The following is a 23,511-nucleotide window of genomic DNA, read 5'->3' as shown; positions in this document are numbered from 1 at the left end:
TTCCTTAGTTCGTTCTTTCCTTTTTTTTTCATACTTCTCTGCTTTTAGTCAGCTTGCAAATTAGTGGTCTAATGCTGGAGTAGACTTCCTTATTTATTAATAATTTCTTTTAATTACATATTTCTTTTTAATGAGGAAGTGTTTTTACCTTTTGCTATATAAGTTTTACCCAGATTATCGTACATTGGTAAGTGTTATTAACCTTGTAAAGCATGCTGGAATGTAGTGCGTTTAAAATGTGAGGGCTGCAACATAAAATAATTATTATAACAATTATGCCTAATCATGCAAAGCTTTTATAATGTGTATGTGTAAGCCAGATTTCAGTTCTTATAAAAAGGCATCCAGCAGGTTAACTGCTGCCAGAGTCAAGTGAGAGTCTGCTCCTTCTTTGCACTGAAGTAAATGGTAAGAAATACCACAAAAGAAACACTGGAGGAGGAGCAGTTCTGATGTGCTGCTTTGGCTTTGGTGGGGCTTGTGCATTGCCACAGGTGTTACGTGGTTTGTATAAAGGACCAGCTTTTGCTGAAACACTTGAGCTGATTAAAGCTGCCTTATGCCCTTTGGCCTTGCTGCGTGCTGCTTTTTAAAGAGAGAAACACCAGAGGAAAAGAGTGGTAGAGGGAACACAAAGAGGAGAAGATTTCTCTGTAAAGAGGTTTCTACAGTCCTGGACTTGCCATCTGTTGAGGAAGGGCTGTGTTTCTCTTCACTTGGGGGCACTGAGAACCATTGGGAAGAAGGCTTTGGGAAGCAGAGACGTGTGAGTGAGGTTGAAAGAGCAACTAGAACCCTTCTAATTAAGGACCATCAAAACAGGGAGTTATGGAGGCACTGACTGTGCAGGTACCTTTCCCTAAAAAAAAGAGAAGGAGGGGGAGAGCCTGCTACTCCCTCCTAGACCACAGCCACAATCTCCTTTCAAAGTCAGTAATTAGGCCTGTTAATGCTGTGTGGTCCCTACGCGTGCTTTATTGCCAAGGTGTTATCCACAGTCGGCTTCCGAGGACCAAAAACGTTTGTCTGTGTTCTCTGTGGATGACTTCTGAGTATCTGCAGCACAAGTGACTGTAAATGTCATCAAGGCTTCAAAATTTTGTCACGTTTTCCCAGACTCTTGGTCCACTGAAGCTCTGCTCCGAGTCCACAGTTGGCAGCCTGTTGTCATGTAGTGAAAGAGCATTTCTTTGCTAGTGGCCCCTGGAGTTCACCAAAACTAAGGTTATTGTTAAAGACGGACAGTTAGGGAGAACAGAATAATAATAGTAACAACACAGGTCTAAAGATCTCTTCATAGTGCCAGGAGTGTCAGAGTTATACATCTTCTTCAGTATTTCCTGTGGGCTTTTGTGGGTCATGGAAACTATTCCTGGGCTGTGCCATTTAAGAACATAGCATTAAGCATGGAGTTTTAAGGGACTGATTGAAATAGTAAGTGTCAAAATACACTTGTGCTGTCTCTTTAGAATCAAAACAGTGGCAAAGACACCTTTTTAGCCACCAAGTAAAGAAAGGATTTTTGTTTCCTGGTGAGCTTGACCTTGATTTTTAAATAAGATGTGCTTTTAAGGGCAAGTTACAGCATGCCGCCGTTGTACCTGCTCGGTTATAACCACAGCCAGCAGTGTACATTGCAAGGCTCGAGCATGCTGCAGAAAGCCATATTGATTGCCCAGGAGAGTGATGTGTCCAGCCTTCTGGCTTGTTTGACTTTGCCCAGGGGTGACCTCTGGATGGCACCTTCCCTTCATCCTGTAATCCAGGGGAGAATTCTGGTTGTCCCTTTTGTCACTCATTTTCAGCATTAAAAAACTTGAGTTGTATTGTATCTTTGTATATTTTGGCCTTAAAGTAGATGGAAGAAAAAATGAAGATGAAGTTTGATCTAAAAATCCTTTGGCTCTGCAAAAGATCTGAACTTTGAATAATACGTTAGGTCTGAAACTAGCATACACAAGTTTCCAAATACTTATCAGCTATTAAAGTACAGTGTAAGACTAAATACTAGACTTTAAATAGTGTCAGCTAGCATAAAGACTTTTTTTTTACATTAGCATTAGATTTTTTTACATTTACATTAGCAAAGTAATACATTTACACCTGTACAGAAATGTCTTTGCAGTTTGAGTTTATAACATTAGTTCTATGGTGGTTTTTTTTGTGAGAATGTTCAGTTCTGGGTTAATACAGTTAGAACAAGTTCGGTACATAGTTAATATGGGATTTCTGAAAATTAATTTCATAGCATGTTTCAACCATGACGTGTGTGATGATGGAAAACAACAGTGAACAGTGTAGAAAGATGAGGTTGAGAAAAGAGTTGGGATTTAAAGAAACTGTCAAGAAATAAAATATTCATGCATTTGTGGCCAGGAATAAGATCATTTGTGTTTTCCTATATGACATTACAGATATCTTCAAAAGGAGTAAAGAAATAAGAATAGGTGTATAAAGAGCAGATATCGCACTAAAGCTAAAAGCAACTCATATGAATAGTAACAGCAGAAAAAAAAGAAAACCTCAAATCTAAGAATTTTAGCTGGTTCTAGCCCTGGGGAAGGAGTGTGAGTCGTAAGGTTTGGCACAGTGCTGCTTTGTAAAATCATTTTCAGAAGCAGTGGAGAGTCCAGGTCATCTGTTTTATCTGATGTCACCTCTTAGAAGCAGGGAGCTCTGCTGCGATTATGTTAATTTTCAAGTAACTGGATGGTTCAAAAGTTGCATTTAATAATGAAAACACTATCCAATATCCTTGGATATTATGGAGACAATAAACTCTTCCCTGAGGGTGCGTGTGCAAGCATCCTTGTGGGAATGTGCTACAAGCAAAAGTAGAAGCTCCTGACATCCAGCATGTTGGGGCTGAGCTGGAGATCTTGTGATCATGGCAGTTCCACTCGGTAGCTGAGCTCTTGCCTCTCTCTAGTGAGGAAACATGGAGAAAAAAGTTTGAGGTGTTTGGTTTTTTTTTCTTCAGAATTATCACCTAGTGCTTTGTAATAGAATACTAAATAACTGTATTATCTTGGTCTTGGGATCCCTCACTAAACAGATACTGAAATTTTGTTCTTGATCAGGACATTTGTTTTGATGGAGTAGGCCTTTTTGATGCCTAGGATAGCATACGTAAGCTAGTAATCTGTTTTCAGATGGAATGAAGCCAATCACACTGACCCTGAATTTCTCCTCACTGATGATGGTAAGATTTTAACTAGCCATGAGAAAGACGACTGTCAGCAGCTGGTTCTTCCCTGTTAGTTTCATCACAGTCCTGTCTTTCATTCACGCTCACCCGTTGTTGCGTACAGCGTGTCGCATGCTCCATGGTTGCTGGCTGTGAAGTGCCTGATGACCTCGGGCCAGAAGCTTCCTCAGGAGCTGAAACCTGTGGCCACAGGGTCTGGCTTTGGCCTGCTTCACCCTGTACATTTGCTTATTCTGATGGACACAAATGCAATCACAAGATGAATCCCTGCCATAATTCTTGACGTGATGAACAGGGTTTTGACTTGCAGGAAACTATAAGAAAATAGTGTTTCTCCTCATTCATTGCTGTTCTTTTCTCTAAGTTAGTCTTGTGTTCAAATATGAAGCAACTCGAGCAGATTAGAGAAGCAGGTGTGTGGGCAAGAAACAGCTTTGAAACTTTTGATGCTCTGGGTGGGAAAAATAGATTTTTACTTAAAGTGATGTTCATCATGACAATGTGTTGTATTAGAGTTCTTCCCCTTTGGTCCCATTAACTTTATATAAGAAAGATCCCAGGAGAGTATCAGTGCCAATACTGGCAAGTTTTTAGAGGCTTTCTTAAACCTCTTATTTCACAAAACTCTATAAAGTTTCTGGCTGATCTGTCCTTTCCTAGCCTAAGCCTTTCCTAAGAAATCCAGCAATTTTCCACTTGAAAATAGCTATGGGTAAAATCACACACTACTTTCACATAAGATTAAGGGTTTGACAAGGGTAGTGGGAACAAAGAAATTCCAAATTAAGTCTGCTCCATATTTAATCCCCCCTTTCCCAGCCCCCTGTTGCACAATAGCAAGCTTTCCTAATGCAAGTAGGTTGTTGGTATACTTCCAAAAAGAATTCCAGTTAGCTGAGAGATGGGATTAAATGGATTAAATAGCCTCCTCATTTTTCAGTGAAAAAAAAGGAGTTCGGTTGAAGGCACGTACAAATGCAAACCTAAATGATTTTGAACTAGATTGGCCTTTCAAACAACCTCAGAGTGCCTTGCAGATTAGCGTGCCCTGTCTTGGCGAGCCCTGCGTGTCGGTGGTGGGCGTGCGTGCGTGGAGACACGCACATGCAGGGCGGTGGGCACATGGAGTTTGCACTGTAGGTGCAGCCATTTCAGCAGACTGCCATCGTGGGCCAGGAGGTAGGCTACCAGCTGGGAAGAAAAGCTGCAAAGAATATGAAACAGTGCAGAGTGCTCTGTGGCCAGTCTCCTTCCGTTTAGTGCGAAACTGGTGTGTCCTACTCAGCCAAACCCAAGCCCTGGGAGAGCCCAAGAGCCTCCAGTCCACCAGCCTGCTCCTACACTAGCGTTTTTGGTGGCCTCCTCCATTTTGCTGCTGTTTTGTGCGGTTACTAGGTGTGACATTTTCCTTCCTCAGCACAGACACTTGACATGGTGTGAAAACCAATGTTCTCTTTCTTTTAGGTTTTCTCATGGACTTCTTTTCCGCAGGCAGCAGCTTTGTACAAAGCACGTACAGATTATCCCTAACTCACTCTTCCTCATAATGAAAGCTGATTTCTCCTTAGCCCTGCCTGTTAGGTCTTGCTTTCACTTTTCTAACCCATGAAGACAGGAAGCAGCAATATGAAGCTCCACACCAAAGCCTGTCAGCAGATGATAACTTGATGTGTGGCAAATAATTACTGGAGTCACGACTTGTATGTGGACAGCATGACTCTATAGCAAAGCTGTCTGCATCTTGGTCATTTCATAACATGTTGGTCACTTGTTCAAGTGGCAGCAGTTGTGGTTTTTTTTATGTGTTACTAATTTTTCATGTATATCCAAAAGACATGTTCTGTTGGAAAGATATAGATACTACCAGGTACTTAGGATAGTGTTGATAATGGAAAAAAAAAAAAAACAAACCAGAAGGTGGTGGAAGGGTTTGGGGTGGCGGGATTAGTGGTAGCAGATGAAAATTGTCAGGAATCCCTAAAAATTTTTTTTGGCTTCTTTCTGAGGTCTTCTAGTTTGCCTTAACCTGTTACTGTTATGAAGAGTCACTTTAAGAGGCTGAAGACTAATGCATCCCAGGTCTCACTTAGCATCCAGTCTAACTGGTCTTAAGTATAAGCAGTGGAGTAATTTTGTGTTGTGTGCATGTTTTCTCTTTAAAAGCAGGCTTCTTACTGTCTTTGATTTCTCTATCAGTTTGGAAAGCATGCGCCAAGAGTAAAATTTGTTTCACATTTGTTTCAAATAGAAATTAAATCCCTTCACCCCCAACCAAAGAATTTTCAAGAAAAAAAGAAAAGAAGAGGGTTGGTGACCTTATCGTGACTGGATCTCATCCTGCTCAAGGGCCAAATGTTTTTAGGATGGATACGAACTAAAAACAAGCATTAAGAACTTTCTCTGATTACCTCTGGGATAGCAGTGTTCTTCTCTTTCCCCTACCTGCAAGGAAATGCTTCAAAGCAGCTGTTTTTTCAGGCAGTATAATTCTTATCTCTTTTTACTGACTGGCTTACATATTTTATTTTACCTTAACACTTGGGCCTGTGTCCCTCCCATGTGATTTTATTCCCGAGGCACGCGTCTTCGGAGGGCAGTGAATGATGGCTGCGTGGAGAGGGGGAGCAGGGAGAGGTGGGCATAGCCCAGCGGCAGCGTAGCCTGCCTGAGATACCAGTTACCTCCTCGCCGTAGCCCTCGCTCGCTTTTTCTCCGGCTTCATTGACCTTGTAGGGTGGCTTTGCTTCCAGCTCGGTGTAACAGATTAGATAAGGAATATAGGTACCGAAAATTAGTAACTCCGGTTTTTTAACTGTAAGGAGACCAACGAAGGCAAAGGAAAAAAGAGGAGACTTGGTGTAAAAAGGAAAGTTAGCTGCTGAGCTAGAGGGGTCCTTAAGTGCTTGCCTAACATTCATGCCTTCGAAAATCTGCCCTCAAGGAAAACATCGCTGCACTGCGCACAACCTGTGCAAAACTTAGCAAGTGTTTGGAAGATTAATAACATCGTGATTTTCCTCACCCCACGGATTTTTTTCCTTTTATTCCCCCATAAAGCGGTGTACTAGGGGCTTGTCAGGTTGTGCGTTAAATAATTGAGTTGTTATGCCAACAGGCTGTGCTGAAAGGTGTTACATCAGTGATTTCTTTTTCATGCCCACTGTGCTTTGATCTCCTGCTATAAAGCAGAAGATCTAACAGTGGAAACTTTTGGAGATGATAGATGAATTTTGCTAATCCACTTTTCATAATCCTTACAAAAAATGACTGTCCTTATCAGTCAGAAAAGATTGAATAGCTGTTGTCTCTATAAAGTCTCCTATTACCAGGATTGCAAACTATGGAATTACTATTATGAAATATTTTATTAGCATGGTTTGAAATGTTGCCAATGCTTCAGAAAAAATTAAGATGCTTCTGTGTTAACCATGCTTTGTTGTATTTTCTCACTAAAAGGCAAAACTCATTTGTAAGAGAGCACTGTGTATTGGTGAATATTTGCTGTCCTTATTGGTGTTAATTGCCCTGCTTTAATTTCATATTATTGGAATTCACTGAAACAGTCAACTTAATCCAAGTAAACCGATTGCAAACATTATAGGATGCTGAAACAGATGGTAAAAGTCTTGGCTCACAAGATGCAAAACATTGCAGCTGATGTAACTGTTGTGTGTAAAAATTTGTTGCACATTTGTTTCAAATTCAAATTAAATCCCTTCACCCCCAACCAAAGAATTTGCAAGAAAAAAAAAAAAAAGTGTTGGTGACCGTATCATGACTGGATCTCATCCTGATCAAGGGGCAAATCTTTTTAGCATTGAAAGGGAATAAAACCAACTGCAGCGTGTACAAAACTGTTTGCAGAGTTTTGGGGCAATAAAATGTGTCATCTTCTAGGAAGAAACAAGTGCCTGTGCTTGTCCCTGGATGAAATTCACACTTATATCATCCAGAAGAAGTCAGTAAGGTTACTGCAGTTGCCCAGGATTTCGTCCAGGAGAATCTTGCCCAACATATCTTTCATTAGTTGAGCCCCACAAGTCTCTGGAAAAACCCGGTTATAGAAAATTGCCAGCAATGCTTAGGATTATAAAAAATACTCACCAGGTCTGATTATATTTTATCTCTTTTCTTTACTGTAGCTTTGGGCCAGATTATGCTCTATGTTGATGGCATGAATGGCGTAATAAATCATAATGAAACCATCCAATGGCTGTACACGCTTATTGGGTCAAAGGTAAGACAGTCTCCAAAATTCTTTTTTTATATGTTTTGGATGTTTTTGAAATGCATTTTATTTGTATTACATATGCATTTAGGGTATAAACAGACTCTGTGTTAGGTTCTAAATGGGTACATAACATGCTTCATGGAAACCAGCGCACACTGAGCTGTTACTTCTTTTCTACTCTTTTTATACTCTTTTATGCTGTTGGCACATACTCTGCATTTAAAGGCGAAGGTGTTAAAGATGCCCTTGGTACTGTCTGTGCTGCCATTGCAGTTGCCATGCGTGCAGAAGTTTTTTTAGTCTTGCAGTTGCGGTTTCCAAGACATTCTTCTGAACCACTTTTTGGTGTTTTGTTCCACCTTTCCATTCTATGAATGCAGATCGTTTTCTGCCGTTTCACCATTCTACACTGCTCACCTTTGTTGAGCACTGGGGGAGGACAATTCAGTGACTTCCTTCTAATGCCTGAAGAGCCCTGGAAGACGAAGCTAGTACCTGCCTTCAGAGCATTCTTTGTTGGTCCCTACATAGAAGGAAGCAGAAGCTGAAGGCCAGAGTATATGCCTTTGGTTGGTCGCCTTCAGTGGAGTGCACAACCCGCTTTCAAAGACATCTTTACTGGCAGCGTAGGTAAAGCCACAAATACACCGTTCTCTAGTCTGTTCTCCAGTGGCTCTCCAGCTTTAGGAAGTTCATAAAGGCCTGCAGGGACTGCTGCTGCTCTTGCCTTGTAGACCTGCTTCAGATAGATCTGTATGACACAGTAGCTGGAACAGGGTATGTTAGCTACTGTTAACAACTCAAAAGTCTTCAGAATTCGTGGAATTGAATCCACAGTTAGAATTACTAAGAAATTTCCAGGAAGTTTTCCTCAAGAGTCTGAGTTGCAGGAAGTTGCTGTTGGATACTGCAGTGACATAGAGGTGCTGCTGGTCTCCCCCTTTCCCCTGGTAGCTTTCATAACACAAGGAGAAAACGAGCTCAGTGTCCCAAGGTCCTTTTTTAACCACTACAGAATTTTTTCCACAGTGCGCAAACTTCACTGCTGCAGCAGATTATGAAGCCAAAGAACAGATGCTGCAGTAAAGAAAGAACTGTTTTATCTTAGGTTGATGTACCTATATTGGTAGATACATAAAAGTAAGATAATTATGGTTATCAGATCTCAGGGTTGCGTAAAATCATAGAATCATGAAGGTTGAAAAAGACCTCTAAGATCATCAAGTCCAACCGTCAACCCATCACCACCAAGCCTGCTAAACCATGTCCCGAAGTGCCACATCTACACATTTTTTTAACACCTCCAAGGATGGTGTCTCCACCACTTCCCTGGGCAGCCTGGTCCAATACTTGACCACTCTTTAAGTAAAGAAATTTTTCCTAATATCCAGTCTAAACCTCCCCTGATGCAACTCGAGGCCATTTCCTCTTGTCCTATGGCTTGTTACTTGGGAGAAGAGACCAACGCTCACTTTACTACAACCACCTTTCAGGCAGTTGTAGAGACTGATAAGGTGTCCCCTCAGCCTCCTCTTCTCCAGACTAAACAGCCACAGTTCCCTCAGCCACCCCTCACAAGACTTGTTCTCTAGACCCTTCACCAGCCTCATTGCTCTTCTCTGGGCATACTCTGTCACCTCAATGTCCCGCTTGTAGAGGGGGGCCCAAAACTGAACACAGTACTCGAGGTGCGGCCTCACCAGTGCTGAGTACAGGGGCACAATCACCTCCCTGCTCCTGCTGGCCACACTATTCCTGATACAAGCCAGGATGCCGTTGGCCTTCTTGGCCACCTGGGAACACTGCTGGCTCATGTTCAGCTGGCTGTCAACCAGCACCCCCAAGTTCCTTTTCCTCTGCATAATTGGGAGAAGATGAGGAGAAACTTTTCCCCCATGTAAAATGCTCTACTGTTGGCTGGGTGTTACACTGATCAGTTTGCCCTCTTGAAACAGGGAATGTTAGCCACCATTGAAAAAGCGGTGCAAGACGAGAGAGAAATGGTTTGCTTGGTCTAGATCCTCATTTTCTGTGGGACAGATAAGAGACAAACGAAAAAGAAAAAAAAATATTGCCGTGTCTATGATTGTTTTAATTCTCTAATGCACCTAATGGGAGTGGGATGGAGGAGAAATATGACTATATTGCTACCTTGTAGATTAAATTCTGTGTAGGTTTTCTTGACCAGAGTACTTCAGCTCTGCAGTCCATAAGCTTGTTTCTCCCCCATCACCAGCCCGAATGATTATCTCCATGTCCTGGCTCAGTGGCTGCAGCTGAGGAATGCGGGCAATGTGCTTTGAATAGTTTGGTTTCAGGTAGCATCAAAGTTGCTTTTTCATTATGCTTTGACTGTCTTGGAAGAGATCTAAGTCCCTGTCTGTGTGCCAGAAGTACGGCAGGCTTACTGTCAGAGTGTGGTGGGACAGCTGCTTTGTGCACTTAAAGGTGGTTTTGACTTTCTGTGAAAAACGAACCCCTGGAATTTGCAACACACCTACGGTCTAATTCGCAGCCCTGCTATGCTGGTGCCTTCTCCACAGCAAAGGCAGCGAAAAATGTGTCAACACTGCTGAACAAAGAAAGAATAGCGAAATTGCCAATTAAGTCTTGAGACAAATCCCTCTAATAGGATGCAGGAGGAGTACAGACATTCAGCTGTGACGTGGTTTCTTGACTTCTCAAAAGCTCTGACCAGGTTTAATATGCTCAGCAGTGGAGGTGGTTGAATCTTTTCCACTGATTTTTTGGGGTCAAATTCTGAGAGGTTTGACCCTGTACCTGCTCTGCTCTGTTTGCGAAGGGCTGCTGGCTCTCTGGCCCTTGCTCACTTCGAGTAGTGTATTAATGCGTGTGCTCATCCACTGCAGCACATGTGTGCAGCAAAGGACCTTAGGGTCTGTCACACTCAGCACTGCAGCGACTTCAATTCTGGCACCCAGCTCCAAGTTCACTTTAGGCAGCAAGCAATACTTCTATATGGCGATAGGGGAAGGGGACAGGAAATAAAATTTGAAATTAGTGAGAAGGGCTACAAGCAATTTCATAGAATCATAGGTTGAAAAAGACCTCCAAGATCATCAAGTCCAACCATCGACCCAACACCACTATGCCTGCTAGTCCCACATCTACATGTTTTTTGAACACTTCCAGAGATGGGGACTCCACCACTTCCCTGGGCAGCCTGTTCCAATGCCTGACTACTCTTTTAGTTAAGAAATGTTTCCTAATACCTAATCTAAACCTCCCCTGATATTTATTGAAAGCCCGTCTGGATTGTTGTCATTATATTCCTTACTGCTCAGTTTTGCTGCAGTTTCACCCCACTAATCATCAACAGATGTTTATATAGATGGATTATCAGAAGTTGCTGATAATTTTAGCTCTGTGGTCTAAATTTGCTCTGAACAAAGTTGCTGCGGAGGTGATTAAAATTCCAGCAGGGTGACTGTGCTAGTGCTGCTGCCCTTACACCAGTAAGGTAAGAGGCACCAGTGGTGTCAGGGCGAGGAACTGACAAGTGGGGAGAAAGTTAATCTTAGATGACTCATTTGTTAGTGGGAAGGAAGAGCCTCCTGTTTCAAATTGGTGTTATATAGGAGTTAGATTGGAAATTTGAAGTTAGGAGTACCCTTCTGCTGCCATGTTATTTAAAGAGGGGAGCATTATCAGCAAATCACGGGCTCTTATGGCCACTCTGCTGGTCCTTTGCAAGACACATCCAACCATGTGTGACCACGCCAAAGTGTGCCAGTGGCCTGTCACGGGCTGGCAGTAGACCGGTTCTCAGTCATCAATGGCCAGTAGATCTCTGGCATAAAACATTTACAGCATAATCCCAATTTAAATGTACATTACTACTATTTTATCATTAGTTATGTAGGCAGCAATTCATCAGCCTTTCCCTGTTTAAAAAAGCGTTCAAGTATGTACTTAATTATAGGTGTATGGTTACATGCTGTTGGCTTCCAGGGGAGTTTCATACGTAACTGAGGTCAGCAGTGTACTGCTGTAGGAGTGTAAAAGAGGGCTATAGCAGGGCCAAGGCTCTGACCATCTTACATAAGCTAGAAGTTACGTAAATAGGAAATACCTGTGTCAATAAGTTTTCTTTTAGCATTCATTGGTAGCATGGAACATTCATACAAGACAGTTTGCTTTTTCAAAGGCAATACTAGGAGTCAATGAATGTTAGCTAAAGGTGCTTTCAGAATTCTTCTGTAATTTTTGATTTCTTTTAAAGTGGGTAAACTAAAAGGATGTTGTCTTAACTGACCATATGCCGTAACACAGACCTTGATTCAACCTCGTAGCATCTGGGAAATCATGTTTCACCACCTTCTCAGTGTTTCTGCCAGCTGTATTGCTGCTGCTGAAGTTGGAACTAAGTTTTTACATCTTATTGCAAGTTACATTTAGCCTGCTCGTAAGGGGACCTGAGGCATTTGTTCGTGCTGGCAGCTGTCACCCCAGAACCCTGTGGAGCTTTATGGTGGATCACCTGCAGGTAGAGTCTCGGTTTGATGGCAGTGGTGAGGACTTTTGGAAGATACCTCTTACCCAAAACAAGGGACACCAACTTAAACACATATGTGCACTAAGCCATATTAAGTCTTCATAATGTATTTTTCATCTGTTAGCATGTATGAGGTAATGTATATTATCTTTCATACACGTTGGTATTCCCTGTGATCTGGTAGTAGAAAGTGTACGGTATTGTATCAGTGCCTTGTCCTCTCCAAGACTAGCTGCCGACTGTTTACCAAAAGTACATTTCTGAACGAAAGATGTTGGAAAAACCCTAGGTGTTTATATCGTCCACTAGAGAAGCAAACTTTCCTTTGCATCACAAATCCATAGGCTTTTGCCACTCCGCCTCAGTCCAAAGTCACGTCCTAAGGCAGTAAGTGGTCCAAAACCTGAGTCTGGTTTCACCTTTTCTTTCCCCCCATTTCTGACTGCTACTGATAATGATTATTTTTTCCCATTTGATGATCCAGGCTGTTCTAATTTCCCCCAGGGGAGCTAAAGCCCGTTTTTGGCATTGTTTTCAGTGGAAAGTAATCCATTTTCAAAGTGGTGCTGGATAACCTCAGAAGACTGGGTGGAATGTTAGGCCCGGGCTGATACGATGTTGATTAAAGATTCCTATCTCACATCTTGTTTTGATTTTTTTCTTTCTACTTTGCTTCTGTCTGGGTCCTAGATTGCAAGTTTAAATATGAATTGTAACTAGCAAGTTGTTCTCTGTGCCTTGTGCGAATCTTTTCCTTCCCTTGGTATAGAAGTAATGACTTTTTGAATTATTTAAATGTAATTCAATCCCAAAGAAGAAGAAGAAATCTACAACATTCGGACAGAATGTAGCTGTAGTGGGTGGTTTTGTTGATTTCAAAAGGGAAGTCCAGCAGGGCTGCTTTTCCTGCACGGTGCCAGTGACACGCTAAAACATGTCCGTGGTTGATAAGTCATTTCATGAGAATTCCGAGAAAATAATATTCTTAATCACTAAAGTGTTTTTACAGGTGAATTATTGAAGGTATGTAGAGGTAAATACTCAGTTGAAGAACTTGATTAAATCAGTCTCTGTTTCACAACTCATTTATGCATGTAGTCAACTGAAGTCATAAGCAGAGCAGACAATACCACGTGACTTGAATCTGTGCTTTTCTTTTCCTCAGGAAATTTCTCACCAAATCTTACGCAAATGGATATTAAACTGGGTCTACAAATACATACCGATAAGTGGTTTATAGTTACAGAGAAAATGTAAGGGGCTTGACAGGTATGAATAAGGCTAAATAAAGTAGCATTAGTAGTACTGAAGCCCAAAACATGTTAGATTAAATCACCACCAAAACTGGATAGTATACTCTCTTGTTGAGGGTCTTGGAAGTATGATGTATAAATTTTTTCTGGCGATATGCTTTGAAAATCATTGTGTGTATGAATGACTTATTCTGAGTTAACATTGTCTGGACGATGAGAATGAATACACATAGGAATATGCCTGATCTTTGTGAGCAGGAGGTTGCGCTTCAGCGTTATGCTGCGCTTTATTCTTAAGGTGTTTGCAAGGTGATCTAGAAAAGCTGGCTTGCTAAAAGAAATACACATCCATGAAAAATTACGCAGCTTGGGGACCTACTATGATTAATTTCACATGTTGTCTTCTTCCCAATATGCTGCCTCGATGGTTAACAAGCTCTGCAGACTCTGACAAATGAGACTCCACATACGGCTAATGCTCAAGCTACATAGATTGCACCATCTCTCTTACCTCCAGTCACAACTGTGATAAACCTGTGGTTTTTTTCTGTTTTCCTGTTTTCAGGTCTAGCCCAGGTAGAAATGTGAGTTAGGTGTCAGTTTTTCAGATTCTCAGGCTCCTTTGCTTCCTGGAAGGGTTCAGAGCAGAGCTGCGATCTCCCCTAAAATTAGAGCGGTCTCACCCATGGGCTGCCCTGTGCTGGAGACCTTGAGCTGTGGTGAATAGGTACAGCTGCTTTGAGTTCAGTGAAACATTCTTGTCAGTTTAGCAGCTGGCTCTTAAACTTAATCTGCTATGCATTTGGCCATTGAACTATCATTACGGAAATGTGAGGGAGAAGCAGAATCCTGGATTTATAGGAACTTTCCTGCTTGCTGCCTGCGAAGGGCTTGGGCCAACGCTCACTGAAGTCGGTGGAGAGCTTCCATCCGTCTTTCATTCAGAATCTGTAACGGCACTGTTGCATGAGCAGAGTTTATTTTGAGTTGTACTTAATTATTGCTTTGAAGATAAGGATCAGGATGTTGCAATAAACTTGGAATTGGATACGCCAGGCGGTGCAGACTACTTTATGCGCTCACTTTGGTCTGTCCAACTCAGCAGACAGACTGCTATGAGTACTGCTGCTCTTTACCAACCAACCGTGTTTGTAGGTGGGTTTCAAAGTCCTTCCATCAAACCTGAGAGTTTGCAGTAGTCCGCTCCTGCAGCTCCATCTGTTGCTTTCACTTCTGAGTATTTTGAAAGGGTAAATACCCATTTTTCTGTGTTCAGAATGAACTCTTGTAGATTAAGGCGATGGTAGAAAACACGCGGTTCCCCCACATCACATCAGAGATCTGATTTCAGCTCGTTTGAAGTGGAGAATGAGAAAATGTAATGATTAACTGCCAGCAATGTGGCAAATGTTCAGGCCCAACTTTTCATTCAGTTTCATCTGTTCAAATTTGTGTGAGAAAACATCCTGTTAGCTATGAGTGAAATATGTTCCAGTGTTTCCAGAAAAAAACACGTATCAATGCAGATGCACAAATTTCATGTTGTAAAGAAAAGGCATGAAGAAAAAAAAAGGCTAGCATAATACTAGAATTGGGCAAGGGGGGAAAAAAAATGGAAAAGCAACCTAAAAATCAGTGCTAGCTTTTTGAATTACCTTGGTCTCTCTCACTAATGTAGCTCAGTGTCACAGATCTGTTACCATTCACATTTGTGAGCAAATTACTGTGCCTCAGGCCCTAGCTATTAGTATTTTCTGTTAGCTACTAGTGTTTTCCAACAAGCATTATGTCCAGCATTCCTGTGAAAGGAGAAGGTGCAGTGGGAAAGTTTGTCTGTATTGAGGGATGAGACTAAAGAAAATGGAGCCTACTTTTTCCAGCATGCTTGAAGCCACCAGTCTGAAAGGTCTTTGACTATAATTCAATTGCCTGAGAAAGAAAAATAGAAAATTTTCAGCCGTAAGTTGTCAGATAGAAAAGAGTGAATGAATATGAAAGAGTTGCTCCAAGGATAAAAAGCAGCTAGTTATAATGCAATCTTATAGTACCCACCTGAGATTTTTATGCATATCTAAACACAGAAATGATCTTGGGCAATATAAAACACATTGCGGTCATTGTGCCAAACCTGTTGGGATAGCTAAGTTATAATTTTGCAGGGTAGAAATATCATTAGTCCTAAGTCAGGAGTTTAGTAAGCTGCATTTTAAGGAGTGTTTTAAAATTGAAATAAGCAATTATGTCTGAGCCTTTTCTGAAAGCACTGTTTCATGAACTTGGATGCATAGTGTTCCAGTTTGCAGGGTTGTCTGTTTTCTGGTCTGTGTTGCTCATAGGTGATACAGGGATGTATCATTTCTGGTAGTGGCTATAGTGCTTGACAGAGGGCACGTGGGCTATTAGAGTGTTTTGATGAAGAGCGAGGAAACCTCTTTTGGTGAATAATCAGTTACTGAAATGCCACAAAACTCAAATATGTTAGCTCAGACCTTTAGCAAAGGTCAAGTGATGTAGTTTTCCAGTGAGTTTAATAGGTAAAATAAGCGTGTACAAAAAGTTCAGGTAATGCTTCACAATGAAGCACTTCGTGTGAATTTCCGCATTTTTTTTTTTAAAGCATAATCATTTGGCTTTGGTTTAGTCCACTCAGGCATGTCGATGTCTAATTATGTGATGTTAGCCATGTCACAGAACTAGCACGTGGACTGCGCCAGTAGGTGCATCTTCGTGTACACATCCTGGTAGGAAGCCGTTTGACAATCCTTCTCGCTCCTGTCAGCCCTGTTCTCCAAGACTAATACTTTCCGCTGTGAAACTCAACAGCTTCTGACATTGGAGGCTGATTTTGGAAGTCATCTTCAGTCTGAAATGACCTCCGGTATTGTCAAATGTGGCTGTATGTTAAACTGGCTATTTTGCTAATTCATCAGTTCTGAGTCTGGTTTACACACACTCGTCAGTAAATGGGTGTCAAAAATAAAAGTCCTAGGCTCATCCCAGTAGCAAACATCCTTTGCACTGTGTCCTTGTATCCCCATGAGCTCACATGCCTTGGTATAGCAAGCCACTGGGCAAGCACAAACCTGGCATCCAGATGATCTGAGGCTTAATTAAGTGTCCTGAGTTTTAGGCAGAGCTTTTGGTTGTTCTGCCAGCAGAAAGTGCAGGGAGGTGTGTGTGTATGCACTGAGATCACTCCTGCAGTTTTGTGGGAAGAAAGGAGGTGGTCAACCTTTTGCATTCTTTAGTGTGTATTAATGTTCTGGGGTTTTATGGCTGTTAAAGGATATTATGGTTAATTTTGACTTATTCCCTCAGATTTGAAGAATGTAGGTAGTCTTTGCTTACATTAACAGAGCTTTGGGCTTACCTTACATATTTGTCACAATATCCTATGATATTCATTCTGTGACAAGCATAGTTTAATGAATTTATAGGATACGAGTAGGATGCTTTTTTTAATCAGTTAATTTTTCTCACTTTTTATAGTAAGCTTTTGAAGACTCAGACTTTGTTACCAAATTGGTTCTTCCTCTCACCTCTATTTTGATGATTATTGAATAGTTATTACAGAATTTTGATAACTGCACTGTTGGTATGGATCCTTTTTACAGGTTTTTGCAGAAATGCAAGTACAGTTTGTGAGGAAACAATAGAAGAAATTCGACACAAAGTCTGTTCAAATTTTTGACTATGCAAGGATCTCATACCCCTCTAAAAGCAAGAACTGAATGTGCTGTACTCTGTCTGCTGTAAGGCATATAGGATCCAGCTTTTTTTGCAGAGCTGTACTGCTAAATCTTCTCTCTCAATTATTTTACTGAATGTCCTGTCCTTCTGGAAAATCCTTGAGACAGAAACTGAACTAGTTAATACAGCATCACTTTTATTTTTCTTCTTAAATTCATCTTGATTTTCTTCTTAAATTTGTTTCTGTCCTGGTTGCCATATATATAGTGCAGCACTGGAATCCTGCCTGCAGGAAAGAAGGTGGTATCCAGCATTTTTCGCAGAGTCATGTAAACTAGATCCGAGGCAGTTCAGCCAACACAGCAGTTAATTATACTAGGATTTTGCTCATAGCTTAGCCTGGAAGAGTGGCCCAGCTAGGGAGGGAGTACATACATTGGGAGGCTCAGGCTGAATCCAGCTTCCAGGCACATTCTTGAACCAGTTTCCAAGTCTCTTCGTGCCCTGGTCTCTCATCTGGAAAATCGGTGTTTGAATTTTAGAGCCCTGGAGGGAAAACATGAGGGAGTGGAGGGGGACAGATACGTAGGTGAAAGTTGAACTTAATACTAATTGTTACCGTATCTGTCCTTCTGGCTTCTTGCAAAAATACTTGTCATTCCTTTATTTAGATATAGTTGTTCTTTAAAGCAACAGCTACTACCTGAAGGTACTTGGATAACAGTAAAAAATACGCTGTATCAAAATGGAAACCACCAGAACATAGAAGATGGCTTTATATATATGCAGCATGCAGTGCACCCCAAGGCACGTCTGAGCTGTAGGCAGCTCAAGTCCCAGAATTTACCTCACCAGCTTGTTGCCCTAGGACTCATCGTGGTTACCTCATAGTTTTTATGTTGTTCTCCTCAGTTACAGGACTAGTCCTTAGGAAGGAGGATGTCTGTAAAATGTGTGGACTTCAATTACTTTTTCTAAGATCAAGATCAAAAGAAGGGTTCTTTGATATGTTTTCTTTTGTTGTTTTTTTTTTTTTTCTCCACAGTCTTCCAGTAGTAGTTTATACCATGTAAAGTCTTTTCAGGGTAATTTCCAGTGTACCAGCAGGTTCTCTAGCTGGCTCCCATGATACACTGAAATGAGTCTCATCTGGACATGCTGTGTAGTCTCTTTCCATATTCCAATCCTCTTTGATCACAGCAATCGAACAAGGAGTTCAGATGCTTCCTGGTTTGCCCCCCTCTATCTCTCTTCTGTTTTTCTTTTTGAAGACCACATTAATGAAAAACAAGAATGTGGTGTTCAATATAAAAAATATTGTTAATACCTCAGCCAGTGTGGAATTTTTATAGATTGGTCCCTTTTATTTTTTAATTTCCTTTTCTTATTAAAAGACACAGAACTCTAGCAAATGTATGCTTTGTCTTTTTTTGTTTCCAGCAGCATGTAGCTCCTTCCTTCTTTAATAATAAAATGAAAGCACCCTCTTCAGAAGCCATTTTTTCTCCACTGCACTTTAAATTTCACTGTATGGTTGTCTAAGCACCTTATTGTTACGATTTTGGAGGCAAATGCAACTCTTCATTGACTTGCAGTTTGAATACTTCCCCATCAAGCTTTGCATATGACAGCCTTTCTTGCAGAATGTAAATAGAAAGAGTAAAATGAGACAAGAGATCCCCTGCATGTATAAATTTATAGGATTGCCTCAAAGAGATTAATCCCATGTGGGCTGACTTTCTCTTCACCCCATTTTCGATTAAAGAAGCAGAATTCTATTCTCTCTATTTACATTTTTTTCTCCTCTCTGTCACTACCCCTCTCTGTGGTTTGCAGGGCTTTACACTCAGGTTGCCACTTCTTTTTGTCTTCCTCATCACGGTCTAGCTTCCCCATGTGCATGTTCTCCTCATGTTTGATGTCTGTTGGGCCACTCTTCTGTGCATGGAGCAACTGTGGAGCCCCACAGTAGTACGGATTCTCTGTGGCTGTAGGGGGAAAGACATAATAGACCACCAGACGATAAATTTGCTCCTAGATCTGCACTGCCTGGTGATTTGCTTACACGGACATCTATTCCAGCTGTGGATCTGAGAGTGAAATCTGTGCCAAAGTTGCTTAGGATCATGACACGCTTTGACTTTCATTGCTGGTCTGCGTGGTGTCCCTTCTCATTTCCTTGTCATCTCCTTCTGACGTGGAGATGTGACCAACAAGTGACCAAGTTTTCAGTTTCTGCCAGTTGAAGATCTAAGTTCAGAGCACAGCATCAGACAGAAAATGTCAATTTACTAAGTGGAAATTGTAGTATATGTCAAAGATGATAGTCTTGTCATTTGCTAGGGTGGGTTTTGTACAGGAACAGCAAGCACTCAGAGGGTGGCCCAAGGGGCTGGGCCATGGGACAAGTCTGAAAACTGAGCACAAGATTTTCCTGATGTCATCACTAGATGTAGTAATACTGCAATTACTCATCTAGGGGGTTGTTTTGTTTTTCTTCCCTTTTGCTCAGAAAGGCGGGTTAGGATCATTCTTCATCTCTGGCTAAACTGACATGAAGATATGACGAACAGATGGACATCACCAGGCTGCTGCTTTTACCTACAGGTCATTAGCACAACATATTTTGATAGGTCTGAATAGTTCAATCCCAGTCTGCACCAGTTAGGATACTATGGATATTAAAGCACCGATAGCATCCTGTCATTTCAGTTATTCTTTAGATCCAGAACAAAAATGAAGGCTAAAAAAGCATCATTCGTGTTCCCCCCCCCTTTCAGAGGGTTGCCTTATAAAGTTTTTGCAGTAGACTGCCTTTCCTCATGGAAGTGAATTGCAGTTTGAGAGGAAAAAAGGGTGATAGTTCACTTGGAGCTTCAAGAGGTTTTGGGCTTACCCTTTCCTTTGAAACCATGCTAGTAATTTGTGTGTCTGATTTAATTTTAAATCCTGCTTTTTCAATAAAAGTAGTTTGCTTAAATGTCCTGTATCTTTAGAACCAAAGGAAGATGAAAATTTGGAAAGTTTTAGAGTAGATCTTGGTACCTCCTGCCTCCATCAGAGACTCCTGCTGTCCTGCGTGGGTGTGGACACGTGCAGATGAACGCTGACACACGCGCGTGTTTCCTCTGGGTGCTCTGGAGAAGCAGCATCACCAGCGGTGGCCGCCGCATGCCTGCAGCAAGCGAAGAACAAGCAAGGAGAGCAGGCAGGGCACGTCTTGTATGACCAAGATGCAGGAAACACTGCAGCTGTTCTCATGTAGAAGAAGAAAAAGAATCTGTGAGAGTGAAAAAAAAAAAGGCAAGCTGCCTTTTCTGCCTGAGAAAAGCCATCCCACAGCACCACCTAGCAGACACAGCTGGGTTGGAGTGAACAGACTTAGGGCAAGGCTGGAGGAGCAAAATGCTGCTGGGAGAATCCGTGTGCTTTAAAATAGCTCTGCCACCCAATGCCTAGCACAGATCGGTGGTACGAGCTGAGTCGGGCTGTGCTTCCCACGTACAGCTGTTACTCTTCAGCATCATCAGCTCTTTTCAGTAGCGCCCAGCGACAGGACAAGGGGCAATGGGCACAAACTGAAGCACACAAAGTTCCGTCTGAACATGAGGAAGAATTTCTTCCCTCTGAGGGTGACGGAGCCCTGGAACAGGCTGCCCAAGGAGGTTGTGGAATCTCCTCCTCTGGAGATATTCAAGACCCGCCTGGACAAGGTCCTCGTCAGCCTGCTGTAGGTGACCCTGCTTCGGCAGGGGGCTTGGACTAGGTGACCCACAGAGGTCCCTTCCAACCCCTACCATTCTGTGATTCTGTGATTCTGTGATCTGGTATTTGTAGCCCGATGCAGCGAATGAATCTCTCTGCGTGTTTGATGAAACACATCTCTTCGGTTTGGGGGGCTTTTTGTACTCTGGAGTTGTGCCTTATTTTTGTAATGCACCTAGCTTAGTTGGAGTGGCAGCATTCTCAGTCGTCTTGCGATTTATGTATGGTTTTGTCTGCGTGAGTCCAAGGTGCCAGGGGGAACATCGCCCAGCAGCCTGCTGAGAAATACTGCCAGAGCACGGATTTCGAGGAGCACGGCGAGCACAGCCTGGTCCCACCCCCGTGGCTGGGGAATATGTGTTAGAAAATAGTGACGCTGCAGCTGCTGGCTGCCTCTGTTTTTAAAAGTACACGTTTGCTTTTCTAGGGGGACCAGAATGTGAGCTTGCTTTTGAGCTGCAAATGGGAACTACGTATTTGTGAAACTGTAGCAGATTTCAGCCTATGGCCTTTACTTTGTGACTTGATTAATCTTGCTGATCTCTGTACCTTAAATTGCCTTTTAGCCTTTGCCTTACCATCCTAAACGGGTGGGGATGAAAGGCTCTGGCAATGCCCACTCGTGGGAGGCTGTCTAGGAGTTAGGAAATATTCAGGTTTTGATGAAAGAGGAGATTTTAGAGCACAAGTTGTAGTTGGTTATGCTGAAGTAGAGCAGCAGTGGTCCTCCTATGAATTGTGCTGCTCATGTATGGGTTAGAAACAACATGACTCAGTAACGGGAAGGAGTTGTAGGACTTTCAGCTTGCAAAGAGTTTTAGTTTGGCATTATGCACGCAGGCAGATCTGCTTTGCTACTCAGAGGCAGTACACAGAGGTCTCTGGCAGCAAGGGTGAAACCCAGTCACTTCCACATTCAGGAGACCTTAAGCAGGGGAGTGGCTAGCATGATGACTGTGGTAACGTCTTTCATGCCCTTCACACAGTTGCTCCATGATATTTCTCATCTCCTTTACGGAATTGTTTAGATATTTAATGAAATGTTCCTTATCAAGTGCTGTGAGAGCTTACCATGAAACATTTTCTAAAAGCAGGAAAAATAACACTGAAAGTAAGAGTTCAGTGTGATTTTAGTACTCCGAGTAAACTCACCTCTTCAAAAAACTGTGCTCTACTGAGCAGAAAGGGTCAAATCTCAATTACATTTGCTTTTGGCTAAATCCATAGGCACTATTCCCATCAGACATTACACAGCTACCGCAGTGCACTTCAGTTGAGCTTTCCGGGATACAAGGGATCATGTTCTGCAGCAGTTTATTTTACTGCTTTTGTGAACTGCTGCCCCTCGTTAGGGCATCGCTGTATTTACTGATTTTGCCTGCAGTTACTCTTGACTTCAGAAAAAAAGGTGGAAGTAATCTGTTGTGGTTACTTCAGGAAAAAGGCTTGGGGTTTTTTTTTCTTCTCCTCTCTCTCTCCTTCTTTCCGTCTGTACTGCTCCCAAAGTACTGAAACAACAGCCCAAAACTGATCTGTGATGCAAGTCAAATCACTGCTGATTATGATCTCATGCTTCTGTGGGTTCAGCTCTTTGAATGACCATGGCAACTTGGCTAAAGCCTCTGCAAGTCCCAGATGCTGAATAATTCTCAAATACTACATCTCAAATATGTTTTGTTCTGGCAATAATGACACTGAAATGCATGTTAAATAATGCTACAATAAAGGCAATCCGACTGTGCAGTGGTTTGGTCAAATGTGGTTAGTGCTCGGGTTCAGAGTTCTCACTGAGAAGGGTGAAATGAAGAGAAGTCTGGGCTCTGCTGCTGTGCTGCCTGCTCCCCTGTCCTGGTCACCACTGCTGCAAACCTACCTGTAGCCTGGTTGCTACAGCCTCCTAGGAATATACAGGCATATATTTGATTTCAATTGTCTTTTACACTGCTGTTTGATTATTTTTAGACTTGTGGCAAGAATGGTCACATTTCAGGTGAGTTTGGAGCATGCTCTGTGGTACTTCTGAGGCTCTGTTATCTCACTTGGGAGATAAGAAACCTGGTCCAGGCTTGTCTTTGAGCTGCACGTGCAGATATCCAGGAAAGCAGGCTGTGGGGAGAGGTGTATGCATCCACAAGTGTGAGCTCAAAAGCCCTGCTGGACCTGTCAGTTTTGAAAATGAGTTTCTGAGCCTTAAGTACTTTTCGTAGCCATGTTCTGAGTCTGCTATATAGAAAATATGTTTCTAACCCTTTCGGTCTGCTGTCAAACGACCAAAAATAAGGATTGCTGTCACTGTGGTACTGATGAGGAACTGAAAAACAAATTCTGTGAGTCACAGAATGTTTGTTAGCAAGCTGCTCAGTATTCTCTTAAGTGCTTGGGAAAATGAAGTGACTTAAGCTACAGTGGTTACCGGAATCCCAGACCATACCTGGTCTGCAGAGAACTACTAGAATCTCATTGCAGAAAAGGTCTTGTCTTCAGGTGATTTGTGAACTGAAGAGCACATTTTGGCTATCTGGATGGGCATCTGAATCTTAATGCATGTGGGACTGCTCTGTTGTACTGAAATTAGGTGATCATTGGGATCTGGTGAAAACTACAAGTGTTACGGATCTTTTTTCACCCTGATGTCCTTTCAGTATATGCGTGTTTGGGGGATGATATGGATGTGTGGGAGAGAGGCAGAAAATAAGTTGCATATACCAGTCTTCGAAAAATGATGAGTTCTTTAAAATAAAAAAAATAGGGGTCTCTGTTTCCTTGTTCATGTTCTTGATATAGCTGTTACCATTTAGTCACATTTAATCATTTAGACATGGTCTTGGACAACTAGCTTGAGATGGCT

General features: G+C 42.1%; 1 protein-coding gene across 8 annotated transcripts in view; it reads left to right on the top strand.

The window, feature by feature from the left end:
- Positions 1-23,511, top strand: part of FHOD3 (formin homology 2 domain containing 3) — a 403,764-nt gene that overhangs the window by 230,472 nt on the left and 149,781 nt on the right. For all 8 annotated transcript variants that reach the window (XM_075416738.1, XM_075416737.1, XM_075416736.1 and 5 more), the window contains exon 6: positions 7,351-7,445. In XM_075416738.1, the coding sequence (XP_075272853.1) occupies positions 7,351-7,445 (95 nt within the window). The remainder of the gene's footprint in view (positions 1-7,350; positions 7,446-23,511) is intronic.

This window comes from Opisthocomus hoazin, chromosome 3 (assembly GCF_030867145.1).
Source record: "Opisthocomus hoazin isolate bOpiHoa1 chromosome 3, bOpiHoa1.hap1, whole genome shotgun sequence".
Classification (NCBI taxonomy): Eukaryota; Metazoa; Chordata; class Aves; order Opisthocomiformes; family Opisthocomidae; genus Opisthocomus; species Opisthocomus hoazin.
Note: the sequence above shows the minus strand (reverse complement) of the source record. Positions and strands in the feature narration are given on the sequence as shown.